The sequence below is a fragment of the Bos indicus genome, chromosome 24, assembly GCF_029378745.1.
Source record: "Bos indicus isolate NIAB-ARS_2022 breed Sahiwal x Tharparkar chromosome 24, NIAB-ARS_B.indTharparkar_mat_pri_1.0, whole genome shotgun sequence".
Taxonomy (NCBI): Eukaryota; Metazoa; Chordata; class Mammalia; order Artiodactyla; family Bovidae; genus Bos; species Bos indicus.
Window position 1 is genome coordinate 53,949,471 of NC_091783.1, and position 11,455 is coordinate 53,960,925.

At 36.6% G+C, this 11,455-nt stretch overlaps 1 protein-coding gene across 1 annotated transcript in view; it reads right to left on the reverse strand.

The window, feature by feature from the left end:
• The window catches only part of MBD2 (methyl-CpG binding domain protein 2), a 67,796-nt gene that overhangs the window by 22,698 nt on the left and 33,643 nt on the right, over positions 1-11,455 (reverse strand). Inside the window, exon 3 of the mRNA XM_070779093.1 lies at positions 10,869-11,006. Coding sequence (XP_070635194.1) covers positions 10,869-11,006 — 138 coding nt within the window. The remainder of the gene's footprint in view (positions 1-10,868; positions 11,007-11,455) is intronic.

Here is an 11,455-nt window from a genome sequence, read left to right on the forward strand (position 1 = left end):
AGCATATTCAAAAGCAGAGACATTATTTTGCCAACAAAGGTCCGTCTAGTCAAGGCTATGGTTTTTCCTGTGGTCATGTATGGATGTGAGAGTTGGACTGTGAAGAAAGCTCAGTGCCGAAGAATTGATGCTTTTGAACTGTGGTGTTGGAGAAGACTCTTGAGAGTCCCTTGGACTGCAAGGAGATCCAACCAGTCCATTCTAAAGGAGACCAGTCCTGGGTGTTCTTTGGAAGGACTGATGCTAAAGCTGAAACTCCAGTACTTTGGCCACCTGATGTGAAGAATCAACTCATTGGAAAAGACTCTGATGCTGGAAGGGATTGGGGGCAGGAGGAGAAGGGGACGACAGAGGATGAGATGGCTGGATGGCATCACTGACTCGATGGACTGAGTCTGAGTGAACTCCGGAAGGCCTGGTGTGCTGCGATTCATGAGGTCGCAGAGTCGGACACAACTGAGCGACTGAACTGATACCTCAGAAAATAAACACTGATAAAAAGGGAGGAAGTTCTTTGAAAACATATGCATTTTATTGAATTGCCCGGAGTATTTTCTCATGTTAGGATTTCATAATTTCAATGAATATCTTATTCACTTTTCTAAGGCTCTTGCTAAATCTGATCAAAGAACAAAGGATCTTGTCATGTATTTGCGGACTAAAGCAAAACCCCAAAAATGTTCACTTTATATTCAGTGACTCATGAGAAGCTAAAAATGCAAGACACGGGGTTAGAGCTGCACAGAAGAATGATGCTTCCTGCCCAGAAGGAATTTGCTGTCCAGTTTATAAACCGCTGTATTTCAAACCAACCCTGTATGATATCCAAGTCATCTAGTTTGGGTCAGCAAAAACAGCTTAACTTAAATACCATGGCTTGCAAACATCAAAAGGCAAACATGAGCTACCCTCTTATTTTAGGGGAGTAACCTAGGAAGAAAAGGCCAGATAATGACAAGAAAATTATTACGTAAATCAAGGAAAAGCTTGATTCACGTGGCTGTACAAACTATAGTGAGATCTCTTGCTAAGGCAAACGATAACAATTTGGGCTAAGAGAAGATGGAAGGAGGAAGCAAAAGGCAAAAACGAGGTGAAGAGGATGGAGGTGCAGTAGCTGTCTGCTGCAGCTGCTCATCTCAACTTTGTCATGAACACAACTTACACAAAGTGGGCAGGTAATATACCCGAAAGGGGACTACTGTGCTAAGATGACCATGGAACCAGAATACTCGTTCATAAGGCCCCTAAGCTCTTCATGTGCCACTCCCACAGGAAAAGTTGTAACAATAATCTTATTAATACACAAGAGTTCATATGAGGACACAGGTATGCTCCTTTATTTCTTCTGTGTCACATTTCCACACAGCTCAGATTATCTGCTCAGTGTTTGTCTTCCTTCTTAGATTAGAAGTTTTATAAGGATAGGATACATGACTGAATTACATGTTTGTATCTGCCTGCCAGTGCTGGAGATGCAAGAGACACAGGTTTGATCCCTATCCCCTGGAGGAGGAAATGGTAATCCGCTCCAGTATTCTTGCCTGGAAAAGTCTATGGACAGAGGAGCCTGGTGGACTACAGTCCATGGGGCTGCAAAGAGTCGGACACGACTGCACGACTGAGCACTCACACGCACAGCATCGTAAGAGAAGCAACAATATATGCTGTTGAATAAATGAATTAATGATTTCAAAACCCCATTCAACAACAAGAACTTTGGTCCCTGATAGATAAGGAGCTATCATCAGCTGTTTATCGGAAAAGATGCCCTTCAGAAGAGCTTTCCTGAAACTAATTTCAATAGTACAAATTAATTCCTCATTTTATAGTGGGGCATTAATAGATTCTATTTCCTTTTAAATATCAATAAATCAAGAAATAAAAGTATATACATATTATTTAAAGCATGACATTGAACAACCACTAGAACTAAAATCAGGTTACCAATCCTCAAAATTATCAGAAGAATTTAAATGGAAAGCTCAGACCTGAAAACAAAAATATTGATACCAGAAAATGACAATAAAATACAAAAAACAGTATATAAACATAACGATAGAATCAAGACCAAACATATCTATAAAATAAATAAATGTAATGATCAACTCGGCTATAAAAAAGAAAAAACCATTGGATCAGATAGAAAAAAAATCAACTGCATGTTTTATGCAAAAAAAAAATCTCTAAAGATAAAGGGACTCAAAAAACTGACAATGACAATGAAGAATGAAGAAATAGCAAGCAAATATAGAATGAGAAAACAGAAGTCTCAATATTACTAGAAAATTACTTTAAGGCAATAAGTGGGAAATAAGACAAAGCTTAACCTATTGTGTAACTAGCTTCTATAAAATAAATAGTATCTTAATAAGTTAATTTGGCTTGCTATGGGGAAATAGGCATGTATAGACTGAGTTCAAAACTTGCTAAGAAAGCTCCCCCCAATACTTCATTCCACCTTTCATCTAGATACTACCAACATCAGAGAAAAGATGATACAACAGATACTACAAAACTGAAAAACATTACTAGAAAATATAACACCATTTGAATACTTTGAATAATGGTGAACAACGTATACCATTAATTTGAAAATTATGGAATGCACAAGTTCCTAGAAAAACACATTCTCAAAATCGTTATAAGAAATAGAAACAATGACTATTCACCCATGTACTGATTAAATATATTGAATCTGCAATTTCAAGCCTCCCCATTTAAAAACAATAAGAAATTAGGCTGAGATGACTTCACAATTAAGTCTTCCAAACATTTAAAGAAAAGTAGCAACCTTACACAAACTCTTCCAGAGAATACTGAGAGAGGTCACCTCCCAGCTTATTCTACAAGGCCAATAAAACCTTGATACTAAAGCTTGAGAAGAAAATTGTGAGAAAGGAAAAATGCAAGTCAATCTTGTGACTGTAAATGCAAAAAATCCTAAACAAAATAACAGTAAATCTAAACAGTGATAACACATCATGACTACACTGAGCTTATTAATCCAGCAATTCAAGGTATGTTCTCCAATCAAAAAATCAAGCACTGCAATTTCTCACATCAAGCAATCACTATAATTCACTATGTTAACAGAATAAAGGACATTTTATCATTTAGCTAGGTAGAGAAAATAATTTGATAAAATTCAATATACATTCATGAAAAACATTCTTAGTAAACTAAAGTGAATTTGCTTAATTTGAGGATATTTACCAAAAAAAAAAAAAAAAGCTATAACAAGCATATGTAATGGAGAATCATTCAAAATATTCCGATATTACAATAACCAATGAAGATATCTGCTATCACTTTTATCAAGATTATACTGCCATTTCAAGCCAGTGAAAAGAGACAAGGAAAAAAAAAATCATATGTTTAAGGATTGGCAAGGAAGAAATAAAACTCTTGTGTGTAGATGATATGTTTGCTTGTTCATGAATAAGGCTGGAGAGACTCACTGATTATTTAATAAGTTAATTTAGGAAGATAACTGAACACACATTATATAAAATTTAGCTTATTTCCACATATTAACAACAAACTAGAAAAAATTTTAATGTAATCAGAATAGCATCAAAAAACAACAAATATCAACAAATAAAAGATGTAACAGATCTCTAGACTGAAAACTATAAAATGTTAATCCATATGAGGTTAGTTAATTATAAGACTTAATATTGCAAAAATGCTAATTCACCCCCAAATTGGTCTATAGATTTAAATCCTGGCAGGTTTTAAAGAAGACTACACAAGCTGACGGAGAAGGCAATGGCAACCCATGCCAGTACTCTTGCCTGGGAAATCCCATGGATGGAGGAGCCTGGTGGGCTGCCATCTATGGGGTCTCAAAGAGTCGGACACGACTGAGCAGCTTCACTTTCACTTTTCACTTTCATGCATTGGAGAAGGAAATGGCAACCCACTCCAGTGTTCTTGCCTGGAGAATCCCAGGGATGGGGGAGCCTGGTGGGCTGCCATCTATGGGGTCGGCACAGAGTCGGCCACGACTGAAGTGACTTAGGAGCAGCAGTAGATGAGCTGAGTTTAAAATGTACGTGGAAATGACAATAGCCAAGACTAACCAAGATAATCTCAAATGAAGAATAACAAAGCTAGAAAACTTAGACTATTAGATATCAAGTTCAACAAAACAAACAGACCAATGAAACAGAACAGAGTGTAGAAACAAATTCACATCTACAAACAGACCAAAGGAACAGCATGGACCACAAACAGACTTTCACTTACACGCTTCATACATCACAGAGGTGACAACACAACGCAATGGGAAAAGAATGGTCTTTCAGTAAATGTCAACTGGATATCCATTCAGGAGAAAAGTCAGTCCACCTCGCATCATATACAAAAGTCAATTCCAGATGGATTAAAGACCCAAATGGAAAAGTAAAACAAAGCTTTCAGAAGATGGTATGAGGGATATGTTGCTAACCTTAAGTAGGCAAAAATTTCTTAAACATGTCACAGAAATAAAAGGAACAGACTGATGAAGTATATTCTTTACTTCTTATAACTTGAAGTATTACATATAGAAAAATGTAAAAAAAAAAAAATAAGTTTACAGTTCACTGAAGTTTCACAAAGTAAACACACTCATGTAATGACCACACAGATCAAGAAACAACATCACCAGCAACTTAGAAGCCCCCACTGCCACACTCACCCAGTCTCTAGCCCACCTCCCAAGTCTCTTAAAATCATGAACTTATACTTACTGAAAAAACACTATAAGGGAAGTGGAAAAGGTTAAGCCAAAAACTGGAAGAAGATACGTGTGACAGATCTGAGAAAGTACTGATACTCAGAATATGCAAAGAACTCCCACAAGTCAATGAAGAAAAGAAAAACACCATTAACACAACAATGTGTAAAAGACTTGAGTAGACGCTTCAAAAGAAAGGATACCTATACAGCCAACAGACATACAGAGTGCACAATATCATTAATATCAAGGAAATGCAAGTTAAAACTGAAAGTATCCCTGAACACAAATCAGAATGTTCAAAATTTAAAGACTGATCATATCAAGCGCTAACAAGAACTGGAAGCAAGTGCCACTGCGGGCAGAAGGTGGGAACTCTGTATAACCACTCTGGAAAACCAGACGGTAGCATTTAATAAAGCTGAGCGTACGCATACGCTTATGACCCAAAACCTCTACTCTGGTATAAACCCCAAATCAAAAACACGTACTAGAATATTCACGGAAGCAACATCCATAACAGTCAACAAGACAGACAGAAACTGAAATTAACAACAATAAGAGAATAGTCAATGCAGGGAACAGAGGACAACCAAACACCAAACAAAAAACATCTTTATAATTAATGGATTCAGAGAGGTAAGAGTAGAGGTTGTAGCTATAAAATAAGAATAGCAAAACTTTATGTACAAACCTGCTGCTGGAAATTAAAAATAACATCACCAAAATTAAAAAAAAAATGATAAAAAGTTAAAATCAAGAAACATTCTGGAAAGTAAAACAACAATCATAATAAGAGAGAAAATACAAAAGTAGAAGTATGAAAATTCTAAGATGGCTAATACACAACTTATACAAAGAGAGAATGAAAAGATAAGGGATTCAGCAGAAGAGAGGAAAAAATGACAAGAACATTTTCTATGCAAAGGGTAAACATTTCCCTCTATCGCCTACTAACTGCTCAGTGAATTAAAAAAGGCCTACAAACACATGTCAGTGAATTTTTTTAAAATCATACACATACTAAACATTTTCAGAGAGGAAAAAAAAAAAAGACCATGAAGGAGGAGCAGACATTCTGCAGAGCACTGAACTTCTCTTTGGCAAGACTGAAGACATTCTCAGGGTCAAAATAAATGAATACTAAAGTATCTTACGAATTTTCACATAGAATGTCTTTAAAAATCCATGGCTTTAAAATTTATCTTTCATCTAGAAAGTTTCTTCTAACAATTAAAAACAGTCCCTTTTGATTATTATCAGAAAGATGAGCTCTAAGCACTGACAAGGATGAAGAGAAAAGGGAACCCTCAGGCACTGCTGGTGAGAAGGTAAACTGGTGTAGCCATGATGGAAAACATCATGAAGATTCCTCAAGAAATCAAAAACTGAACCACCATACAATCCAGCAATCCCACCCCAGGTATGTATCCAAAGGAAATGAAATCAGTATCTCAGAGACCTACTGCACCCCCCATATCCACTGCAACTTTATTCACAGTAACCAAGACACGGAAACAAACTAAATGTCCATCAATGGACAAATGAATGATGTATATATAGACACACACTGAAACACTATCATCCTTAAAAGAAGGAAATCTTGCCATTTGTGATAATGCAGACAAACCTTGAGATCGAATGCTAAATGAAATAAGGCAAAAGGAGAAAGCACAAACTGCATAATCTCATTTATATGTGGAATCTCAAAAACTCAAACTCATAGAAATACAGAGCAGAATGGTGGGTTGCCAGGGGCTGAAGAAGGGTAGCGAATGGCGAGATGCTGGTCAGAGGGTACAAACTTCCAGTTAGAAGATGAATAAATCTGGGGGATCTAAAGTACGTCTGGTGACTACAGCTAACAACACTGTACTCTATACCTGGAAGTTGCTAAGAGAGATCTTAAATGTTCTCACTATCACGACCACAACAAAAAAAATGTTAATTGTATCAGGAGATAGATGTATTAACTAACTTTTTTTGTGGTTATCACTTTGCAAAGTATGCTGCTGCTGCTGCTAAGTCGCTCCAGTCGTGTCTGACTCTGTGCAACCCCACAGACGGCAGCGCACAAGGCTACCCCGTCCCTGGGATTCTCCAGGCAAGAACACTGGAGTGGGTTGCCATTGCCTTCTCCAATGCAGGAAAGTGAAAAGTGAAAGTGAAGTTGCTGAGTCTTGTCTGACTCTTAGTGACCCCATGGACTGAGGCCCACCAGGCTCCTCCATCCATGGGATTTTCCAGGCAAGAGTACTGGAGTGGGGTGCCACTGCCTTCTCCGTATTACACCTTAAACTTATATGATGTTACATATCAACTATACCTCAATAAAGCTGGGGGAAAAAAACATTAAAAAAAAAAAAAAAGACATTTCTGGAAGGGAGGAAAGGAAAGTTTCATATCCTTTGAACAAAGAATTAGTTAACAAAATAAAAAGAAAAAAATCTAGGATCAGATGGGAGATTTAAGCCCACTTCTTCAGTGATTTAAATATTTACTTTTGGGTAAAAAAAAAATTAATATTCTGTAAGAAATGTAATTTATATTCAAAGACTATCAGAAACACCTAAAGCCCAGCAAGTTTAATTAAAAGGAAGAAGTAAAAGATGAAGCTCAAAGACGAAATTTCTTTGATTGGTGGGTTAAAAAAAGAGAAAAAGCAAGAGACCAGAAAGTGTCAAAGATGACAGCATTAAAGAAATAAGAAACAGACATATGAGATCTTCATATACTGAAAGAAGGATGCTAGGAAAGACACCCTTAACAACAAAATCACAATTCAATTGGATTAAAAAGAATTTAGGATGAGATTTACATATCTGGCCAGACAAGGATAGTTCACTGATCTTACTGTTTGGAATAACAGTCTTACAGTTGGTAGAGTTCCCTCCATCCCCACCCCAGGTTTCTTTTTAATCTAATAAAAAGACAAGCATGTGCTAGATATGTTTATAGTGTATATAAAACTGGCTAGCTACTTACACTATCATGACCAGGTTTTACGAAAGTTATTTTTACTTTATAATTAATCACAGGCAGAAATCACTGCCGAGTTCTGTTTAATGCACTTTTGTTGTGCCCTAATTTGCGCTTTTAAAATTAAGGCATTTTCAAGGAGTTAATATATTAGAAATCCACAATTCACATATTTTAAAGAATTCAAAATAGACTGCCATATAGATAGACTCAGGCATAGGAGTTTTGTTACAAAAAACAGGAATTATTAATTTCTATGATTGCTTCACATGTAGACTAAACATTTTAAACTGATTCAGGGTAAAAGATCCAAAAATCAAATCCTAATTCTAGGTCTCAAAATTCAAGACTCCAAAAGGAATTACAAGACCACTAGCTTAAATATCCTAAAAGAATGTGGTACAGTTAAGGTAGAGACTCCCCAGGCGGTCCAGTGGCTAACTCTGTGCTCCCAAAGCAACGGGCCCAGGTGTGATCCCTGATCAGGGAACACATCCCTCATGCCACAGCTAAGACCTGGCACAGCCAAATAAATATTTACAGCTAAGATAAAAAACACTTATATCTACAGGAACCTCAAAAAACAGACACCTCACTGGCTAATTTATTTACTCTACAATCAGAATAACTCCTCCAAATGAAATATCTGGCAATTCATATTACTAATCTAGTTCGATGAAGCTATGCAAAAGGTAGCAAAACTGGAAGAATTTTTGCCCATGTATTTTTTTGCCTATCTCCTCAACAATAATAGCTCATTAGCAGTCTTTTGCCATATTAATGTCAAAATATAATTAAAATCAGCATCTTCCTTTACCAAAAGACCCACATCTAAACTGGAACAGTCAGGATGACAAGATCACGATTTCGAAAACACCAAAGCTGCCTCTTTACCATTTCCCTACTTTTACTCAAGGCACAGTCTGATATTTTGAAATCCTACGAGGGGGACAGCAGTCAAATATGACCTCAGTGCTTATGTTCAAGATGAAGGGGGAGAGACAACTAGTGTCTCAGTATAATCAAAAACATCCAGCAGAAACTGTCAAATGACGAGAGGACAATGTGAACAACAGTCCAAGCATCTGAAGAAGTAACCTCCCAAATAATTTTTAACACTTTCTATGAAAGCGCTAAAGTGAAGATAAAACCCTCCAAAAATCTGGGTTAAAAATGACATGTGTTTTTGTATGGGGGCTGGGGGTGGGGATTTGATTTTTTGACAGATCTTTTCACTTGAGCATAATCTCATAAACCTTAATTAAAGAAGGAAAACTTAAAAACTCCTCAATGTACCAAAGAGTAAGGAGCAACTAATCTGGTTACTTCAGCTGTAAACATCTAGGTTGCCAATACCTCTATAACCAGATAAACACCCAGTGAATCTAATAAGTACAGTTTTTAAAATCTGTGACTGAACTTAGGTGCAGAAAACAAACTCCTGTTAAAATGACCATAATTTGCTATTTGGTTTGTCCTTAACGAAAATATTTGTTCAGAGACTACTGAGAATGATTTGACAAGGGCAAAGGGGGTTAGAATTTACTAAATGCTATCTGTTCTCAATGAGACAACTCAAGTTTTCGATATGGAACTAACATTACGCATTATTCCACTTTCTTTATCTTTGTGGCTTTTTGAAGCAAACTGTCTTACCCAATTACATACTCGTGGAGTTTTCAATTAACAAAAAAATCTTTACAAAGAAACAATTTTAAAATCACCAAAAAGCCAAAGGACGAGATGTTCAAGACTTTAGACAGTACCTAAGAAAGAACACAATCAGGGAATGGCTCTGTCAAGGTGGGCCAAGTTCGGAATGGCCGCGTTCCTTCCCTGTTGGAATGAATACACTCAACTGCCCATGGCTGGTGACTAACAGTGGGTGCAGGAGTAAAACAGAAGGGAAAGCCTGGCACAGGAAGCTGAATGGCCCACAGGAAACCTGAGTGGTGACAAGAACCTAAAGGCACATGCAGGTATGCATCTTTTATATTGGATGTGATACACTTACATGGCCCCTGTTGAATCTCTTGGGGACCAACAGTAAAGCAAGTCTAGAACTTCAAATCTTGAGACATCTATAGCAAGATGCTGATCCAATGTGGCTCCAAATATCTTCTGTTTTCCTGGCTCACCTGAAGAGGAAAAAACACTACAGAGGATGTGGGAACTGCATTTCTTTAGGTAGCTTCTTCTAGACCAACTGTCTGAAAGTTTTGGCCCAGTCCTTTATGAAGTCTGCGGATGAGACACTCGAGGGACTAGTGAAAAACAAAATTCAAATGAAAAGGTGGAGTGAGACATCCAAAAGGGGAATACGAGAGGCAAAGATAATGGTCGTAGGTAAATCAGCGTTTCTAATCCGTAAGTGGGAGGAGGAAGAGAAAGGAGAGGAAAAAAATGCACCGAGGTTTCTCCCTCCACTCCCTCACCCCAGTTGCTACTAAAATTTCACCAAGCACCTGAACTTTTTTTACCACAATTAGGGAGTGAGTGCGCAAGATTACTTGGAGAGTTTAAGTGTTTTGCCAAGTCTCCCTCCCCGGGCTGTGTGGCATTATTAAGCGGCAGGGAGGCCTTTCAGTAATACTTATTTTCTGAGAAAAGATTCTGGTGGAATACAGCTTGAAGCAATAAAGAAAGAGAAAAATAAATGCCATTTATACAAAAATGGAAGTCACAGGACAATATACCCTATTGACAAAGTTTATTTACTTCTGTTTTTCCAAAGGGGAGGGACTGCTTTCATGTAATAAGAAATCAGAACAAAAAGTCGTTTTCAAATAATAGAAAATATTTTTAAACTTAGCAACACAAACTGCATGCTTCTTCCCCTTCGGAAATATTCTCCCTGGAAAGATAATCTTTAAAAAAATAGCTAAGATGAGCAGAACCAAGTCTGAGGTACGTTCACACAAAAGCATAAAAAGGTAGTCCATGAAATTAATTTTTTATTTTTTTTAATTAACTTAATTTTTTCTTAAAACATTTTATCTAAATATTGTCTTAGAGCTATTCTCCAGCATTCATGTAATAGCCTAGGATATAAAACAATTTTCTTTCCAAATATATTCCATTTTAGCCAGAGTTAAGTTGAACTATGACTGGTAAAGATACCAGAATTTTCTGAAAAATAAAACTGGAGAACCAACTAGATCCTTACCTGACGTGGCTGTTCATTCATTCGCTGTGGATCGGATTTCACTTTATTACTAGGATGATTTGTGACTTTGGTTACTGGTTGCTTGAAAATAGATGCTGTTTGTCTAATTGGCAATGTTGTATTCAAGTCTGGTTTACCCTGTGGATATAAGTGTTTTAATTAATAAATACTATATATAAATATCATTAATTACTTATTAATTCAGTATCTATTACTTTAACTTGGATTATTACCAACTTCCCAATCTCAGCATTTTAAATACTCTGAAGTATATTTTAAACACTTTATTATGTAAGACTTATGTGAAGTTTCATAATAAAAAGTGTCATGTTCTTTAAAATGTCAAAAAATTCTCTATATAAAATTCATAATTGATTTGATTAACAAGATACTAGCAACTTTTAAGCAAACAAATATATATTTATGGTTGGGTTATACAAGAGGAAGGAGGGCTTTCAGGTCAATAACCAGGAAAGCAATCATTTCTACATTCTGAGAATGGAGGAAGATAATGGCGTTCTTGGCTATTAAAATATAAATTACCTCCTCAACTGTTAGGGGTCCAGGCTTACATAAAACCACAAAGG